The sequence below is a fragment of the Lytechinus pictus genome, chromosome 7 (assembly GCF_037042905.1).
Source record: "Lytechinus pictus isolate F3 Inbred chromosome 7, Lp3.0, whole genome shotgun sequence".
Taxonomy (NCBI): Eukaryota; Metazoa; Echinodermata; class Echinoidea; order Temnopleuroida; family Toxopneustidae; genus Lytechinus; species Lytechinus pictus.
The window spans coordinates 7,515,454-7,532,072 of NC_087251.1; the positions used below are offsets into that span (position 1 = coordinate 7,515,454).

Genomic DNA, 16,619 nt, shown 5'->3' on the forward strand with positions numbered 1-16,619 from the left:
TCATGTTAGATTCTCATGAAAAGGTGATTTTTTTATCTCGCTCGCTTCGCTCGCTCGGGACCTATATTAAGCTACTTCTTGCCAGAAGCGCCATACTCGGCCCCCTCGAGCATATAGAGCTTCGCCCTGATGCTCACAATCATAACAAAAATCCTGTTCACCGTGGCGTACAAAAAAAGAGAGAAAAAAGGAAAGATAGAAGGGTGAAATATGATATCATCTTTTTAACATTATGTCAAAATCTATCACAAAATTGGATTTTTACAATAAAAATGTCAAAAGTTTTTGCTCGCTCGCTTTTATATATATATATATATATATATATATATATATATATATTTGCCCGATACGCCATATCGCCCCCTCAAAATTGTTGCCTTATGACGCCATTGCCTGTTCCATGATATGACCGGGAAATTTTTGGCTCTTGCCCCCCCTGGCCACCGACCCCTGTTACGCCGCTGATGCAATGAAGTACATTACAGAAAAGTGAATTTAATATCTAGTCGTAATGACGTCATAGCAATGGTACTATTGGCTATGATTTGAAATTTATTTGGCCTTTACTCTAAAATAAAGGCTTGCACTCATGTTATGTTAGTTTTCTTTCAGTGACTTTGAACCTCAAATAAAAGATATTTTCATTCACATTTTCCGAAAAAAAATGAGCAAAATGCTATGTGTTCCAAAATCGGATTGTGGACTGGTCATAAGGTGTGCTGTGTCCTTTACAGATACCTCAGTATTGGGACCTGGAGAGAGATAATATTGTTGTCGGACATACATTCGTGGCGAATACATCACATTGGAAAGGATAGGAAGGGCAATCAAGCCCCCCCCCCCCCCCATAAACTCTCATGTGTTGAAAGAAAAGGATAAAAGGCTCGAAAAGAGAGAAAATGAACAAAAAGAGATATCATAAAATAATACAAGGACTAATTTGGCCTAATTCACTGAAAATACCGGCCCTGGCACCCCGCCTGGCACAAAAAATTTCAGATAGAGAGCATTAGTCTGGTTCAGATCCAAATAAACTAGTTTCAATGACATTTTGTGACTGTGATTTACTGGTACTAGAGTCAAAGAAATAAATTTGACACCTCACAAATCCCCATTATAAGGAAAAGGGCATTGAACACATAATATATGGCCTAAAAGAGTATGTTCTCCCAAATAATTTGGTACTATATTTATGTGGTATATGTTAATGCTTGGATTTTCAAGGAGTATGCTTTACAGTGATAGTGTAAATTTTGATTTGCATCAAGTAAGACACGACTACAATGAATGAATCCAGATCTCATAATCCGACAAGGGTTGCATTAAAATCTATTTCAAAACACTTTTTAGCAACTTTTCTCAAGTTAAATGACAAGAAGTCTGCAAGTAGGTTAACTATATCTCATGTAGGATTATGACATCCCCAGGATGACGTCATTGGCATCTGGGGTATACCTACTGATTATCCTATCATGAAGACATACCACGTAAATTGGTATCAAATTATTTGGGAGAAGATAATTGTTCCAGCCATATATTATAATTGTGTTTATGTCATATTTATTTCTTAAATTGGGGATTGTGAGGTGTTGAGCTTTTGTACATGTGTATAAGAAAAAAAAACATGACACCTAAGAGCTCACAAAAATATACCCAGAATCATCACATTATAAACAAAGACAAGGAAAAAAGGGGTGGGGAAAAGGGCGTGGCAATAAAGAAAGAGGATGGGCATGCACGAAGGTTGGAGAATCCATGCCATGGATATGGACAGATATTTTACCCAGTATAGTACGGAGCGTGCCGTTTCGCACCGGTCATCACCATACATATCGCGCGGCCTAGCCTTGCCTTCATGCACGCGCCGTGTACGTGTACTGCCGGTTGCTTGGGCGAAGAGTTTTCATCGACGAATTGGTTTTCATATTTTATGGGATCAAAGTTCACGTGCAGGTTTGCGCATCGAGCTCCCTCGATTTTTTAAGGCAGTGCCATGGCTTCTTTGGTCCAAAGTCCCCGCCAACAGGTATGATAAGCTCATGTGACTGAATTTTGTGTTGAAGTGATATCTTGATTGAAGGGGGCAAATTTTCGATGCCTCGAGCCTGATCATTTCAGGTCAGGTCGTCCCTCAAAGCGGACCCATAAATAGAAAATGGTGTAGGCCCCAAACTGTAACTGTAAGATATTATCTAGATGGTAACGTTTATAGTCTATAATAAAGTTTAGTGTGATGCCATGAATGATTTTTATTTTTGTCTGAGTTCGTACGTTTAACTTAGAAGAAAGACCTGCGAAGGAAGGAAAGAAAAAAAATTGAAGTATGATGGTGGGCCCCAAGTCTGCGCACCTAACAATTTGAGTTGAGATTTCACATGAATTTCTTCTTATTTCACAAAATCTTTCAGTTAATAAGGTTCCTTATATTATCATGAGTAAGTGTACCAAATTTCTCATTGAAAAATGAAAGAAAATAAAGGATTTTCTTGAAAAAACCTGGGGCAGTCATTTTCAGATTGAAAAAAAAAATGGTACCCGGTACCCCATGTCTGCGCACTCATTCACTTTGCACACGATTCGGGGATTTTGATGAGAAAGGCTGCATTTTGAGGCCGTCACATGAAATGCCAAAATTTCATTATTTTTCCACCATTTTGAGTCAGATTTTTAATGAATACCTGTCTATGTATTGCATGTGTAAAGTCTGTGTTCGTTGCGTATCTTCTTTTACTAGAATCGCGCAAATACGCGTGTGCGCAGACAAGGGGGACTGCGCAGACTTGGGGGAACTTGCCATACCGTACTGTACCAAAGGCAGTAAAGATCTAGAGAAAAAAGGTAAAATAAAAGAAAGGGGAATGAAACAAATTAAAAGAAAATGAAAAATTAAGATTAAAGAATGACGGAAAGAAAATAAAGAAAGGTAGAAAAGGATGAGAGTAATGGAAAAGAAAGCTCTAAAGGGATAAAATAAAAACGAAGAAAATTAATAGAACAGATTCTACTATTTCTATGCCTACAGGGAAAAAAAGGAAAGAATTATTTAGAAGAAAGAAAGAGCAAAGAAGAGAAAAGGAGGAGGAAAGATTAGACCGATAAATAGGTCTATTTCTGTCAGGGATATGCTCTGCTTAGACTTCGTCTGGCTCCGTGGCATCCCATTCGTCAATAGACCGATGACAGCCATTGGACTCTTCATGCTCGTAGTGGTGGAGCTCCACCGATGCCTTTACAGCGTCTATGGAGAAAAGGGTGTGATTTTGCCCGCATCGTGAGACAACAGATTATTTCCTTTACCAAGCCCCAAAATTATTGATAAAACTTCATCCAACCCTAAAATAATGCTAATAATAATGTGAAAGGTGAGGATGTATTTTGCGAAATATGTTTGTTAAAAGATGTTACATGTACGTAATCGTTTACATCCGATGAACGCAGATTTTAAAGCGTTCTTGCCACAGTGGCAGATACCTAACAAACAAATAGTTTGCTGTTAAATTGAAAATTAGGCGAACCTAATTTTTGTAGTCCCATTTAATTTTTTGTATGGTTTTGATTCTCCTGCAAGAAGATACTTACGAGACAGATATTTGGGGGGTGATTCTGAGGGTTTTTTTTTTTACCGTAATGATATTCTATCGTCTATCGATGGCTTTGCAGGCCTTAAATATATATTTCACTTGCCCCCCCCCCCCCCCCCCCCCCGAAAATCAAAACAAGATTTTACCGCTTCAAAAGACAGGGCTGCCAACTTTTGAGAAGAGTTTGGAGTGAGACATTGCGAGGGAGTGAAGCGACCGAGGGCACGGAGTGCCCAAGGGGGGATGGTGTGGAAGGGGGGTGTACCCCCTTCTACGGTAGGAAGCTTTTACAATTTTGCAATTTAAATGGTGCAATCTGGCACATACTTATAACTCTGATTCCATGAATACATAAGGCAGGATTCAAATAGGTTGTCTTTTTTTAATGAAGTTCACTGACCTTGAAAAAAAATCCACATTTTTAAGTGCATTATTCCAAATCAACTGTCTTTATAAGCTTAGCAGTGAAACCTCAACCTGTGATTATCTGCTGCTCCCTTAAGGAAAAAAGAATGAAGGAAAGAAATAAGGAAGGAAATGAAGCAAGCAAGCAATATAAAAAAGAAAGAAAAGGTAAAAGAAAAAAAAGGAAGGAAAAAAGAAAGACCGAAAGACAAAGAAAGGAAGGAATGAATGAAGGAAAGAAAGAAAGAAAAGGATAGATGGAACGAAGGGAAAAAAGAAAGAAAGAACAAAAGTCAGAAAGAAGAAAGGAAGGAACGAAGGAGAGAAATTGCTGAAAGAAGGAAGAAATAAAAAACAAAGGGTAAAGAAAGGATGGATGGAAGGAAGAAAGAACAAAGAATGAAGGAAAGAAAGGGTAAAAGGAAGGAAGGAAGGAAAGAAAGAATAGGATCAACGGACTCAAGAATTAAAGAAAGAAATCAAAAAAGAGAAAAAGAAATAGAGAAAAATATTTTTTTTAAAGACAGAAAGAACGAAAGACAAAGAAAAAAAGGAAAATTAAAAAAGAAAGTCAGTAACAAAAAAATGAAAGAAGAGAGGGAAGAAACAAAGAAAGATTGAAAAGAAAGAAGGAAAGAAAGAAAAGAGGGGAAGAAAGCTAAAACTATCATCAGAAATAAATTATCAGTTTCTTTTTGGCTCAATTGAAATAAGGCTACGGAAGAAACCAAGTGTATCAACACACACACAAATGCATACATGTATGTGGGGCTGTCATGTATTCAGAGCGCAGTGCCGGCGGGCTATCGCCATGGCATGGCATTGCATTGACACTCGATCGTCGATCAAACCGAAACCAATTTGCATTGATGGTTTAGCTTTGCGCTTGTGTGGTTAAAAACTTTTGCCTGGCCGGGTAATAATGTTATTGAATATCCGATATAGACTAATAAACTTTTTTTCTCTGTATTTTAGGGGTTCAGGCAGCGTGAGAATTCCTACGATCAGCATGAGAGCGTGAGAATCGGGTGAATTGTGTGAGACTCACGCAGATTGCATGAGAGTTGGCAGCCCTGAAAAGAAAGTAGTGCTGTTCTATATGTTCCGTTGCCCTTTTCCTCTCTTTTTAACATGAACTGATGTACCTTTTGTAAAATTGTATTTTTTATTTTTCAAAGTGATTTTATCTTGCCTGCCATGACTGAAATTAGTGTGTTTACATGCCGTTTGAATGATTTCCTCTCTCATATAGTTCATGTACTTTTGGTTGGTTGGTTGGTTGGTGGGAGATACAAGAAAGGAAAAAAAAAGGAAGGGAGTGAGAACGAATGGGTAAAAGAAAAAATGAAGGAGAGAAAGAAAAGAAATGAATGGAGAAGAAAGAAAAAATGCAAGGAAAAAAATGAAGGGAAAAAAAGTGAAAAGAAATAAAGTTAGAATAAAAGGATGAATGAAAAAAAGAAAGGAAGGGAAGATAAGATGAATGTTTGAAAAAAAAATAGAAAGAAAATGAAGGGAAAAAAAGGAAAAAAGTGAAAAGAAAGAAAGTTAGAATAAAAGAAGGATGAATGAAAAAAAATAAAGGAAGGGAAGATAAGATGAATGTTTTAAAAAAAAAAAAAAATGAAGGGGAAAAAAGGAAAAAAGTGAAAGAAAAAAAAAGTTAGAATAAAAGAAGGATGAATGAAAAAAATAAAGAAATAAAAAGAAAGGAAGGGAAGATAAGATGAATGTTTGACAAAAAAATAGAGAGAAAGAAAAAAACGAAAAAAGAGAGTAAGAAAAGAAGTGGATGAAAGAATGAATGAAGGAAAGAAAAATGTTTCCTTCATTCTTTGAAAGAAAAAAAAACAGGAAGGGAGGAAGGAAATAGCAAAAAAATATTTAAAAAAGAAAACAAAGAATGAAAGAAGGGAGGAAAGAGAGGGAGGAAAGAATGAAGGGAGGGGAGAATGAAAAAAAGATAATGGAAGGAGAGAAAGAACGAAAAGAAAAGGCTTGTTTACAATGAATTAGTATGCTGAAAATAAAATTAATGATGACCATCATTCGATCATCGAATGATTTGGGCTGCTTGATTTTACTTTGTTCAGCAGGGTTAGTTTACGACCTTCACAACAGGTAAGTGGAATTAATATGAGAAGATCGATCTCACTAGTACAGCCGCCGGGCTGCGCTAAAACAAGCCACGGTTAGCCACCGTAAGTGATGCTTATGGGAGCTGACGGTAGCCGCGCGCAGTCTATTCGATCAGGAACCTGCTAGCTTAGAATGATAAACCAATTTTGCTTAAATTAGAGCTCAGCTGATCTAGATTTTGTCCAGATCATGGAGATGGGCCAATTAGGACTAGATTAGGTTCAAACTTTATCTATGGAAGGGATATAAAACAAATATTGGGCGTTTCTTTGAAAGTGTAGTGGAAATATTTTATCCTTGGTTGGTCCGGCTATGTTACTATTTTCCCTCGGGGCTTGTGCCCCTCGGAGGAATAATATCGATTGCCGAACCAACCTCGGATAAAAATATTTCCACTATACTTTCTCAAACCTGGTATATTTGTACATTATATTATATCCCTCTTCTGAATATTCATGAGTATAGAGATAAACGATTTGTCAATTCGTGATCATGTGACAAAGTATAATTTCAATAGGAAAACACATCGCTGCAAATAGCTCTGTATAGTTTTCTTCTAGCTCCATATATTTTTTGATATTCTTTCATGGGGAGAACTGCGCATGTTCATGCTCGATATGTTCTCTCAATGTTAAACTTTGCATGCTCCCTGACTTGACTAGATCCAGATCCGTACCGTTTATCTGGAAAAAAAATGAAATAAATTACAAGCTCTTGCTCAAATGACTTTATTTATACTGACAATCTGAAAAGTGAGTGGAATTGGGTCTTGATTTTCATGCAGAAAATATAATTTCATGACGGCTATCCATACAGGACACTTAAATTCGGAATTAGCATACCTAACAAGGTGAGTCAAGATCCGATTTTACAGAGTCTAAAAACGTTTGGCCTCTAACTAAGTTTGTCTGCGCGTTACAATTTCCATCTTGACTGCAACTGCAGCAGCGCAGCTCTCATTAACTGCAATCAGGTAGAAGCCTACCCAGGAACTGGAGAGCATTAGCTCGACAGGCATACATTGTAGGACTAGGTCCGGCAACGTTAGAATTAGTCTAGATTGGTTACACATCAGTAAGGACAAGGTGTGCAAGTTAAAGAGCGATATCATACAAATGTACATGTATCAGGCGTTTCCTTCGAAAGATGATGAGGATGATGGAGTCAAAGGTCATCTAGGGATCAAAAGATCAAATAATATGAGGTCATGTCCATCCTTTTTTTTTTTTTTGAAGTTTTTGTGCAACTTTCTTTATTTCTGCATCAGTTATATTTACACTTGGTACAGATCTTTGGGTAATACCATGTGTATGTTGTTTGTTCAGGATTATGGGGTCATCTAGGGGTCAAAAGGTCAAGTTTTATTTTTTTCCAACTTGCTCTCATCTATTTATTTCTGCATCATTAATTCACACTTAATTGGTACAAGTGGGTAATACTACATGTGTGTCCATGAGGATGATGGGGTCAAATGTCCTCCAGGGGTCAAAAGTTTCAATATTATGAGGTCATGTCCATCCTTTTTGAAGTTTTTGTGCAACTTGCTCTCATTTCTTTATTTTTAGTTGCTTGGGTCAAAGGTCATCTAAGGGTCGGAGGTCAAGTTTTTGTTCAAATTGCTCTCATTTATTTGTGAACAGCATCAATCGTGTTTACACTAGGTACAAATGATCCTTTGGTAATATATGTGTGTCCATGAGGATGATTGGGTCAAAGGTCATTTAGGGGTCAAAATGTCAAGTTTTTGCTCAAATTGCTCTCATTTACTTATGAACAGCATCAATTGTGTTTACACGAGGTACATATGATCCTTTGGTAATATATGTGTGTCCATGAGGATGATTGGGTCAAAGGTCATTTAGGGGTCAAAATGTCAAGTTTTTGCTCAAATTGCTCTCATTTCTTTATTTCTGCATCAATGGTGTTTGTACACTCAATACAAATGATCCATGGATAATAATAATACCACATGTGTGTTCATGAGAATGATGGTATCATAAGGTCAAAAGATCTGCTCGGTTCATCTACATGTACATGTATAGTTTTCAACTTGCTCTCATTTCTATATTTATGCATCAGTTGTGTTTACACTTGGTACAAATAATCATTCAGTAATGTGTTCATGAGGATAATAAGGTAAAAGGTCATCAAGGGGTCAAAAGATCTTATTGCATTTTTTTTATTGATTGCAAAATCAGGCGAGATACATGGCTTATGAAGTATGAACCACCTTGTTTTTTAAGACGCAACATGCTCCACCTTTCTTTAATAGGCAAAGTGGAAGGAGCAAACATTGGAAAGTCCTTTCAAGTTTCTAATCACCAGCTCTTCCTGCATATTTACATAACTACAATTGACTGATAAGAGAAAATAAATTTAATTTTTGACTTTATTTACTCTCCAATGTTTTTAAGTTCTTCAGTCAGATATGAACTTTAGACATGTACATGTAGTATCAATAACATTGTTCTTCTAAAACGTATTAACATTGAATGGTTATGAAAGAGGCAAAATTCTTCCAAACTCAAGGGTGAATGTTTATTTTGAGATATTGTGTGGGGATCAAAGTTTCTTTGGTAGATGTATGCTGTGTAAAAGCTATCTGTGTGTGTTACTTTATTAAGGCTTTACTCCTCATGAGTCTTGTGATTCAAGGCAAACTGTTTGGATAAAGGCCTACCAATGTTTGAACAACTTCAGACACAAGCACACATGGTAGAGTTTCAAGAGACCACTCATGTGTATATTGTGCATGACACGTAGATATTGCTTTGGTCATAGCTCCATGCTTGGATCATGCTCTTATCCAGGAGTAGTCAAAGCGAGCTCATTTTCATTGGAAATTCACCTACTTATTCAATAGTTTTCATCAAATACTGGCAATTCCTTTTATTGAGCACCTGAACTCGTTGATTGCATTTCTTCCATTTGCCAGATTGTTATGTTATGGATGCTAGCTGTTTTCTATGCATTCTGTGGTAAAGGATAAATGTTGAAGGAGTGTTTGATTATCTCAAAGGAAATTACGAAGTCTTTTTTCATCAGTACGCTGTTCTTGATATAATTCAAGCTGCCATGCGATTTGGACAGGATGGAGATGCTTATGCATCATTGCTTATGAACCAGGCAAGTCTCAATCTCATATTAGAGAGAGATCATATTTCAGGTATTTGATGATGGTTTTATAGTTGACAAAGAATATCACTTCTAGCTCCAATATTCAATCTCAGAAGTCAAGAATACTGAACTGGAAGGTTGAAATATCGCTCTCATAAATTTGACATTTTTCATCGCCATATTACTGCAAGGATAAATGGTGGTGATTATGATATGTCAAATTGCAATATTTCATGTTTTAAAACCAGAATTAAGTAAAAAATATAAATAAATGATATTGGTTTGATTTAATACACAAAGTTATATATTGATCATAGTTAAAGCTCAGAGAACACAAAATTGATGAACTCGTTTGCCAAGAACAAATGCAGAAATATTACAGGTATGTCTTTTATGAATTGATACATTTCATAAACTTGTACATACACATGTACTATAAAATGTTAAATCTCGTTTAAGGCAGTAGATTCAAAGTCACTAGTTACTTAATGCCATGTTTTGTTTTGATGAATTTATTTACTATCACATCTTGAATTCAGCTTTTAGATATAATATATCATTAAAGACATGTTTTCCAAATAAAAAGCAAATTAAATATAAAGTGACATTATGGACTAAAATTGAATTTTGATAATATATTTCTGGTTATTTGCAAATTTCCATACTTTTTTTTAAATTCTAAATCCAAGTGCTTCACATCCACAGTAAGGAAAAGAATCACTGTGATAGGTCATTCTACTTACTGTTCAAATTATTATTTTTTTTTTCAAAGAATCAATCACCGAATAATGTAATGGTGAGTGACAGATGACGACCATGTATCAAAAATAATTAGTCAAATATCAAAATTTTGAATAGTTTTTCAAATATATTTCACTGTATCGAATCTTTATCAAATATATATTCCAGCTTAAGAATTAAGTTCATATGATACTTGATAGTTTTTGTCTCACCTGCATAGCAGAGTGAGACTATAGGCGCCGCTTTTCCGACGGCGGCGGCAGCGTCAACACCATGAGCATATTTTGCATCAAAATTCACAAATTTTGTATGAAAAAGAATAAATGTTTAGGTGTTCTATAAGCCAAATAATGAATGTTCTTTTCATTCGTGCAATGGACATAATATTTCATTTGGAGAAAGATGAAATGAATGATCCATTCAACTCAGCTACGCCTCGTTGAATGGATCATTTCATCTTTCACCTCGTGAAGTATTCTGTCAAATTGCACTCATAAACATTCATTATTTGTATACCATTGCATGACCATGTGCATAGCCTCTCCCTTTCCTTAAAAGCACAATTTTCCTTTTGTTTGTGGACAACTCCTCCAGTCTCCTGAGAAGTTGTCCTCTGGAGAATGAAGAAGAATGACAATTTCCAGTTAGCAATGTAACATTCTCCCACAACCAAATATCCTGAAGATAATTTCAATAAAAAAAATGTTATACTTCACAGTTTTTTAGTTTAGCATGTGTGAGATTTTGAAAAGCAACTTCCATAGTGGTCAACTAATGATATCCACATACCGGTAGTATAAATCTATGTCATAATTGCGATAGCCTTTCATCAAAACTTTTGAAATATCGTAACTTAAAAAGCAAATGGATCTATTGCAACTTGGACATATTAAAGAGGAATCAAGTGTCTCTGATCATTGCTGTTGTAAATTTGAGGTCACATGTTCAAGGCCAAGGGTCAATGAACTTAGTATTCTATTATCAAATGGATAGTGTTTTTGTGAAAATTATTAATCTTGTTGTTCTCAAAGTCAACACTGCTGATATATTGAATCATGTAATGCAGGCAAGACTGCCAGAGGCATTCCACTTGTTTATGAATTGCATCCAGAATGCAGTAACCAGACAGATAATGTTACTTTTCCTATTTTTATCAACTCTTTTCTTTATTAAAGGGAAGTGGTCTGAAGCGCAGTCCCAGTCAGAAAGAGTTCCAGTCACAGGCAAGGAGAGATGCAGAGCATCACTTAGCCCAAGAGATGGACAGGTTATTAGATACCTGTCCTGAAGAAAGCAAAGCTGTGAGTATTAAATATTTATATTCAGTTGGTCTACATAGATAATTGGGCTAAACCCATTTGGTCTACTATCAATTGGTCTACATGTAATTCCCACTTAGTCTAGTTTTCAAATAGTCTAAATCCTAATTGGTCTAATTTCAACTCTACTACTTTTTTACTTCAATTTAAGATGGAATATGTGTTTCATAAATATTTCATCTAACTACATGTATATACTAAATGTTGTTAAATAGACCAAATGGATAATAGATGAAATGGATATACCCTAACAGGAATTAGACAAAATGGTAAATTGGCGATATGATGATTAAGTGAACAGCTAGCATCAAGACAGACAAAACCAGCATGCTAACAAGTTTTATTTCTGATGGAACAAATGTTACCAGCCACTCCCAAAACCAGCAATAAGTCCCCAGGGAATGTTCTCTGTAAATAGCCAAAATGGAAATTTGGTCATCAAAAAGCAAAAAATTAGAAAATTAACTTAAGTTAAAGTCTAATATTATTGAAGATCTGAAAGAGTAATGCTTCTTTTTCATTCTGTCAAAAAATTCAAGTTACAAAATTGAGTAGAAAACAAGACAACAGAGTTTCTTTGACACAAGTTTTGGGGACTACTTGGAAGTTTCACTGAGATTGTACAGTAAGCACATGTCATGCTTGAGTGAACATAACACTTCAAACGTATATTTTTTCATCCTTATTTTTTTGTAAGCTCTCGCTCAGTTTCTTCTGCATTCAATCAAGTACTTTTGTGGGTTATTGTTTATTAATTTTGAAAAGTATATCATTTTAAAGCTCGGGATGTGCTTATTTTTAAGCTCAATGGAAATTTGAAAATTCATTTTAGGTGACTCCACCATTGTTGCTTTTGGGGTGGCTGGTCACAAATGAGAGGCAAAGATGGTTCTTCCATCTACATTGGATCTACATTGAATCAGCACATGAATACCAATGAAAGATCTTTTTGCTCAAACAATGCTGTGGTACTTTGTATAAGGCAAAGAGTAAATTTTCCCTACCCTGGTTACATGTATATTAATGTACACATTTTAGAAATACACTGAAGTTCCCTAGAATTCATGAGGAAATTATTAGATGATCTTGCACAACTACAGTTAAATTCAATAATTCAAGGATGACAATTCTTTATTTACTCAATTTCAGATCAATATTTATTTAATGTAACTACATAAGATTGTGAAGTTTAAGTATAATTTATTATGTCACTTTGCAGCTTCCAGTGTGCATTACAAAAGATGATTGGTGCACTGACCGAACAATACCCCTATTTTATTTCATATATCCATTGACACCCCCCCCCCCTCTATTCCATCCAATTATAGTTGATGTTAGTAACAGTCATTTGAAATTGAATTGGTCTATATTATATGGGGTCGTTTCATAGAGCTGTTCTTAAGTTAAGAGTGACTTTAAGAATGACTGGTGAAACTTTCTTACCCACTAAATAATCACCATTGAACATTGTGCTCTCTACCGTTTACTACAAGAAAGGTTCATTAGTTGTTTTTAAAGTTACTCTTAACTTATGAGCACCTTTATGAAACACCTCCCAGGACCCCATTGCATAAAATTTACTTCTATAGATCTTTCACAAGATCCTTGATTTTGTTTGGCTGGTGGGTCTTGTTAACATGGTAGTAGTTACCATTGGATGGCAAAGCTACTAACATATGCAATGGGGTCGTGGAGCTTCAAACCAAAGTCTTGATAATAAAGGGGTGTTGCCTGTCAATTGTATCAGTAGACAAATACATTGTATTATGTTGCTACCAGTCAAAGGTTACATGTACATGCAAGGATTACTTGTCATCCTTGTGGAGATTGACCTGTACATGTACAGTGTATATATGTAAATTAAGAAGTTCTTATCACAGGAGTCAGACAAAGTTTGATTGTGAAGATGCCAAAGTTCTCTTGATACAGTCTTATTTACCATCAGAACTTTATTAGAGATTAAACCCAAAACAAACTTTATATTAACTGCTTTCAGGTACTCAGACTTGCATTTACATTATATGATTATGAATAAAACACAGTGTAGGCACCAAGTAGGTAATCATCTTACAATTTGTGTCTTTCTCATGTTGGAATATGAATGATATTTTAAACAGGTGATTAAATTCAAAGTAGCGTAATTTAAGTGGAGAAGGGATCAGTTTGACCCCTTCTCTGGATATACATGTAGTTAGTTTTGCAATTGAAGTGTGTACAATGATTTCATATGCTGTTGAAATCTGATGTTGAGGTTGTAGCAGCACTGTATCATTGCATTTTTGTTCTCACTTTGTTTTATTTTCCTATATATCAATGTAGGCTCTAGGGAAAGATTTTGAAGGCTACAAACAATTGTTTGCTCAGTTTCTTGAGGAAGCAGGAACAGGAGCAGCTGTGGAATGGGATGACATTCAACCACCACCATCAGATGCTGTAAGTATGATTTTATCACTGGTCAAGCTTAGCAATGATCATCAATTGCTGCTTGGTTGATGAAACAAAAATAATCTAATTGCCTGGGTGAATGAAAAGTATGCCTGACTTGATGAGGTATTTTTTACTTGAATTTTAATATATAAATTTATAGATATCTACTTATGGACAGGATGTCTCTTGATATATTATTTGGCTACCAACATTTTAAGTTTTGAAAAAAATGAAGAAGGAAATAATAGAAGGTGTTTGTGCACAATCTCTCAGGCACAGTGCACTATAGTGTTTACTGAACAATACAAATTGAAGCTATCAAGATTTAATGTCAATATTATATCTAGGTCATCAATATGATAAACAAGAAATTTGAATTATTTAAGAAAGCAATTATTCTTTGAATTATTATGATGTTTGGAGCTTGGATCAAAGTATTATATTTAGGGAGAAAATGTTTAATACTAGAAACTTGCCTAAAATTAACCTTTTTTGTGTGTGGTCAAATTATGACTGATATTCATTTGAAGACTATCAATAAAAATTAAAACACTAATACCAATTCCTGTTCAATTATTTCTGCACAAAAGCTTTTATAGGAAAAAGGCTTTCCAATGTCATTGTTTATGTCAATGAAAATATTTAATTGCAAATGCACTTATTCCCATAACCATGCATTTCAAGAGTTTGTGGACCTATCATTACAGCATGTTCCATAGAAAGACAGAGACCATTGGGGATTGGGCTGCTCGATCAACTTCAATCACATCATATTTTTTTTCCCTTACTAAAATTTTCTGTAGAACCATTCAATGAACCATATTTTTTGTATGGGTTCTTACTTAGGCCCTCATTGGTGTAAATATAGAAAGAAACACTCTACAATCCTGATATATTCTATGTTGGTTTGATTACTAGCTCTCAACATGCCTGCTGTTGTCAAATTGGCAACAAATGATACATATAAATCCTGTAAGGCTGCAATTCTTCTTGGATGTTAGGAGTTAATTACTTTACGCTACATTAAACAGGCACACAAGTACAGGAAGATTTTAAAAAATATTGTTTTGATGTCATGCAGGTGATTGCATATAATGAGTTACCTAGCTACGACCCAGCTTTTACCCGTGAGTACTTGGATAAGCTGGTAGTGATCAAACTGAATGGTGGTCTAGGTACCAGCATGGGATGCCAAGGACCAAAGAGTGTCATCAGTGTCAGAAATGAACTTACATTTCTTGACTTGACTGTCCGCCAAATCGAGGTAATTATGAGTAAATAAATATGCATGTAATTTTTTTTAGGAATATTGCATTGAATTGAATTCAGTTTATTTTGCAATTCGTTTAAAATCAACATAAAAGTTATTAACAATCACAAAGGTATATACAATGTAATGAGCCAGAACCTCTAAAAGGCAACTCTTGCTTGTGGGTGAGGCCCTCCAGCTTTAAAGATTTAATTGACATCCTAATTTATTGTCTCGCCTGCATAGCAGAGTGAGACTATAGGCGCCACTTTTCCTACGGTGGTGGCTGCAACGGCGGCGGCGTCAACATTGAAATCTTAACCAAGGTCAAGTTTTTGAAATGTCATCATAACTTAGAAAGTATTTGGACGTAGTTCATGAATCTTAAACATAAGTGTAATCAACTATTACTGAACATCCTCCCTGAGTTTCACCTCACATGACCAAGGTCAAAGGTCATTTAGGGTCAGTCAACTTAGACCATGTTGGGGGAATCATTATCAAAATCTTAACCAAAGTTTAAGTTTTTGAAATGTCATAACTTTGAAAGTTTATGATTCTAGTTCATGAAACTTGATGGTGCATCATTTAAAGGACAAGTCCACCCAACAAAAAGTTGAATTCAATAAAAAAAAAAAACAAGCATAACACTGAAAATTTCATCAAAATAGGATGTAAAGTAAGAAAGTTATTACATTTTTGCTTAATTTCACAAAACAGTGATATGATCATCCTGGTCGGTCTGCACAACTCACTATTTATTTTGTATTTCTAATTTTCTCTTCATTGTCAAGTGAAACAATGATAAATCCCTCAACATTTTGTTGAGGTGGACTTGACCTGTAAGATCCTGCCTGAGTTTTGGGTCACATGACCAAGGTCAAAGGTCATTAGGGTTAACAAACTTTGGTAATGTTGGGGGTGTTTGTGGAATTGTATTTTGTGGAACTTTGAAAGTTTTCTGGATCTAATTTTTAAAACTTGGACATAAGAGCAGCCATGTATCCCTGAAAATCCTGTGTGTATTTTAGGTCATTTCACATGACCAAGATAAAAGGTCATTCAAGGTCAATGAACTTTGGGGTATTTGTTGAATTGGCATAATAACTTTAGTTTACAGGTTACAGTTTACAGAAAGTTTACAGATCTAGTTCATGAAACATAGACATAAAGGTAATCAAGTATGAATGATTGTTTTGCAAAAATTTTGAGTCACATGATCGAGGTCAAAGGTCATTTTGGGTCTCTGGACGTAGTATTTTATTACTTTATTTGTCTTAACAAGAGAACTGTTGCTGAGCTAGCGCTAGGAGTGTCTTTGGATGGTGTTTGCTCTACAAATCTAACAATAATAATAATACCAACATGCTTATATAGCGCATATCGCTGCCAAATGCGTCCCTATGGGCGATTCCATGCTAGAAAAAATCAGCTATTTTCGCAACATTTTTCAACCTATTGTCCAAACTAACAAAGAACTTCAATTTGTTTTGTGGTAATAATAGAGTACTACTGGGTAGACATATGAAAAAATGACAACCAACAAAAATATGCTGTCCATGGGTGAATTTAGAGGTGAAAATGTTGCATGTTCTACGGGACATTTCTGAGTCCCGTACGACACACAACATTTTCGCCCTT

General features: G+C 35.4%; 1 protein-coding gene across 5 annotated transcripts in view; it reads left to right on the forward strand.

Annotated features, from left to right (window-relative positions):
- Nucleotides 1-1,713: 1,713 nt before the first annotated feature.
- The window catches only part of LOC129265054 (UTP--glucose-1-phosphate uridylyltransferase-like), a 33,908-nt gene continuing 19,002 nt past the window's right edge, over nt 1,714-16,619 (forward strand). For 2 of the 5 annotated variants that reach the window (XR_010294056.1, XM_054903039.2), the window contains exons 1-4: nt 1,787-2,026; nt 11,159-11,284; nt 13,622-13,735; nt 14,811-14,993. Coding sequence is in view for 2 of the 5 variants with exons in the window: in XM_054903039.2 (XP_054759014.1) it covers nt 1,994-2,026; nt 11,159-11,284; nt 13,622-13,735; nt 14,811-14,993 (456 nt within the window). In the remaining 3 variants the exon portion in view is untranslated. Of the gene's footprint in view, nt 2,027-8,678; nt 9,252-11,158; nt 11,285-13,621; nt 13,736-14,810; nt 14,994-16,619 lie in introns of those variants that run through there. The other 3 variants (XR_010294057.1, XM_054903037.2, XR_010294055.1) reach the window with 3 other exon arrangements.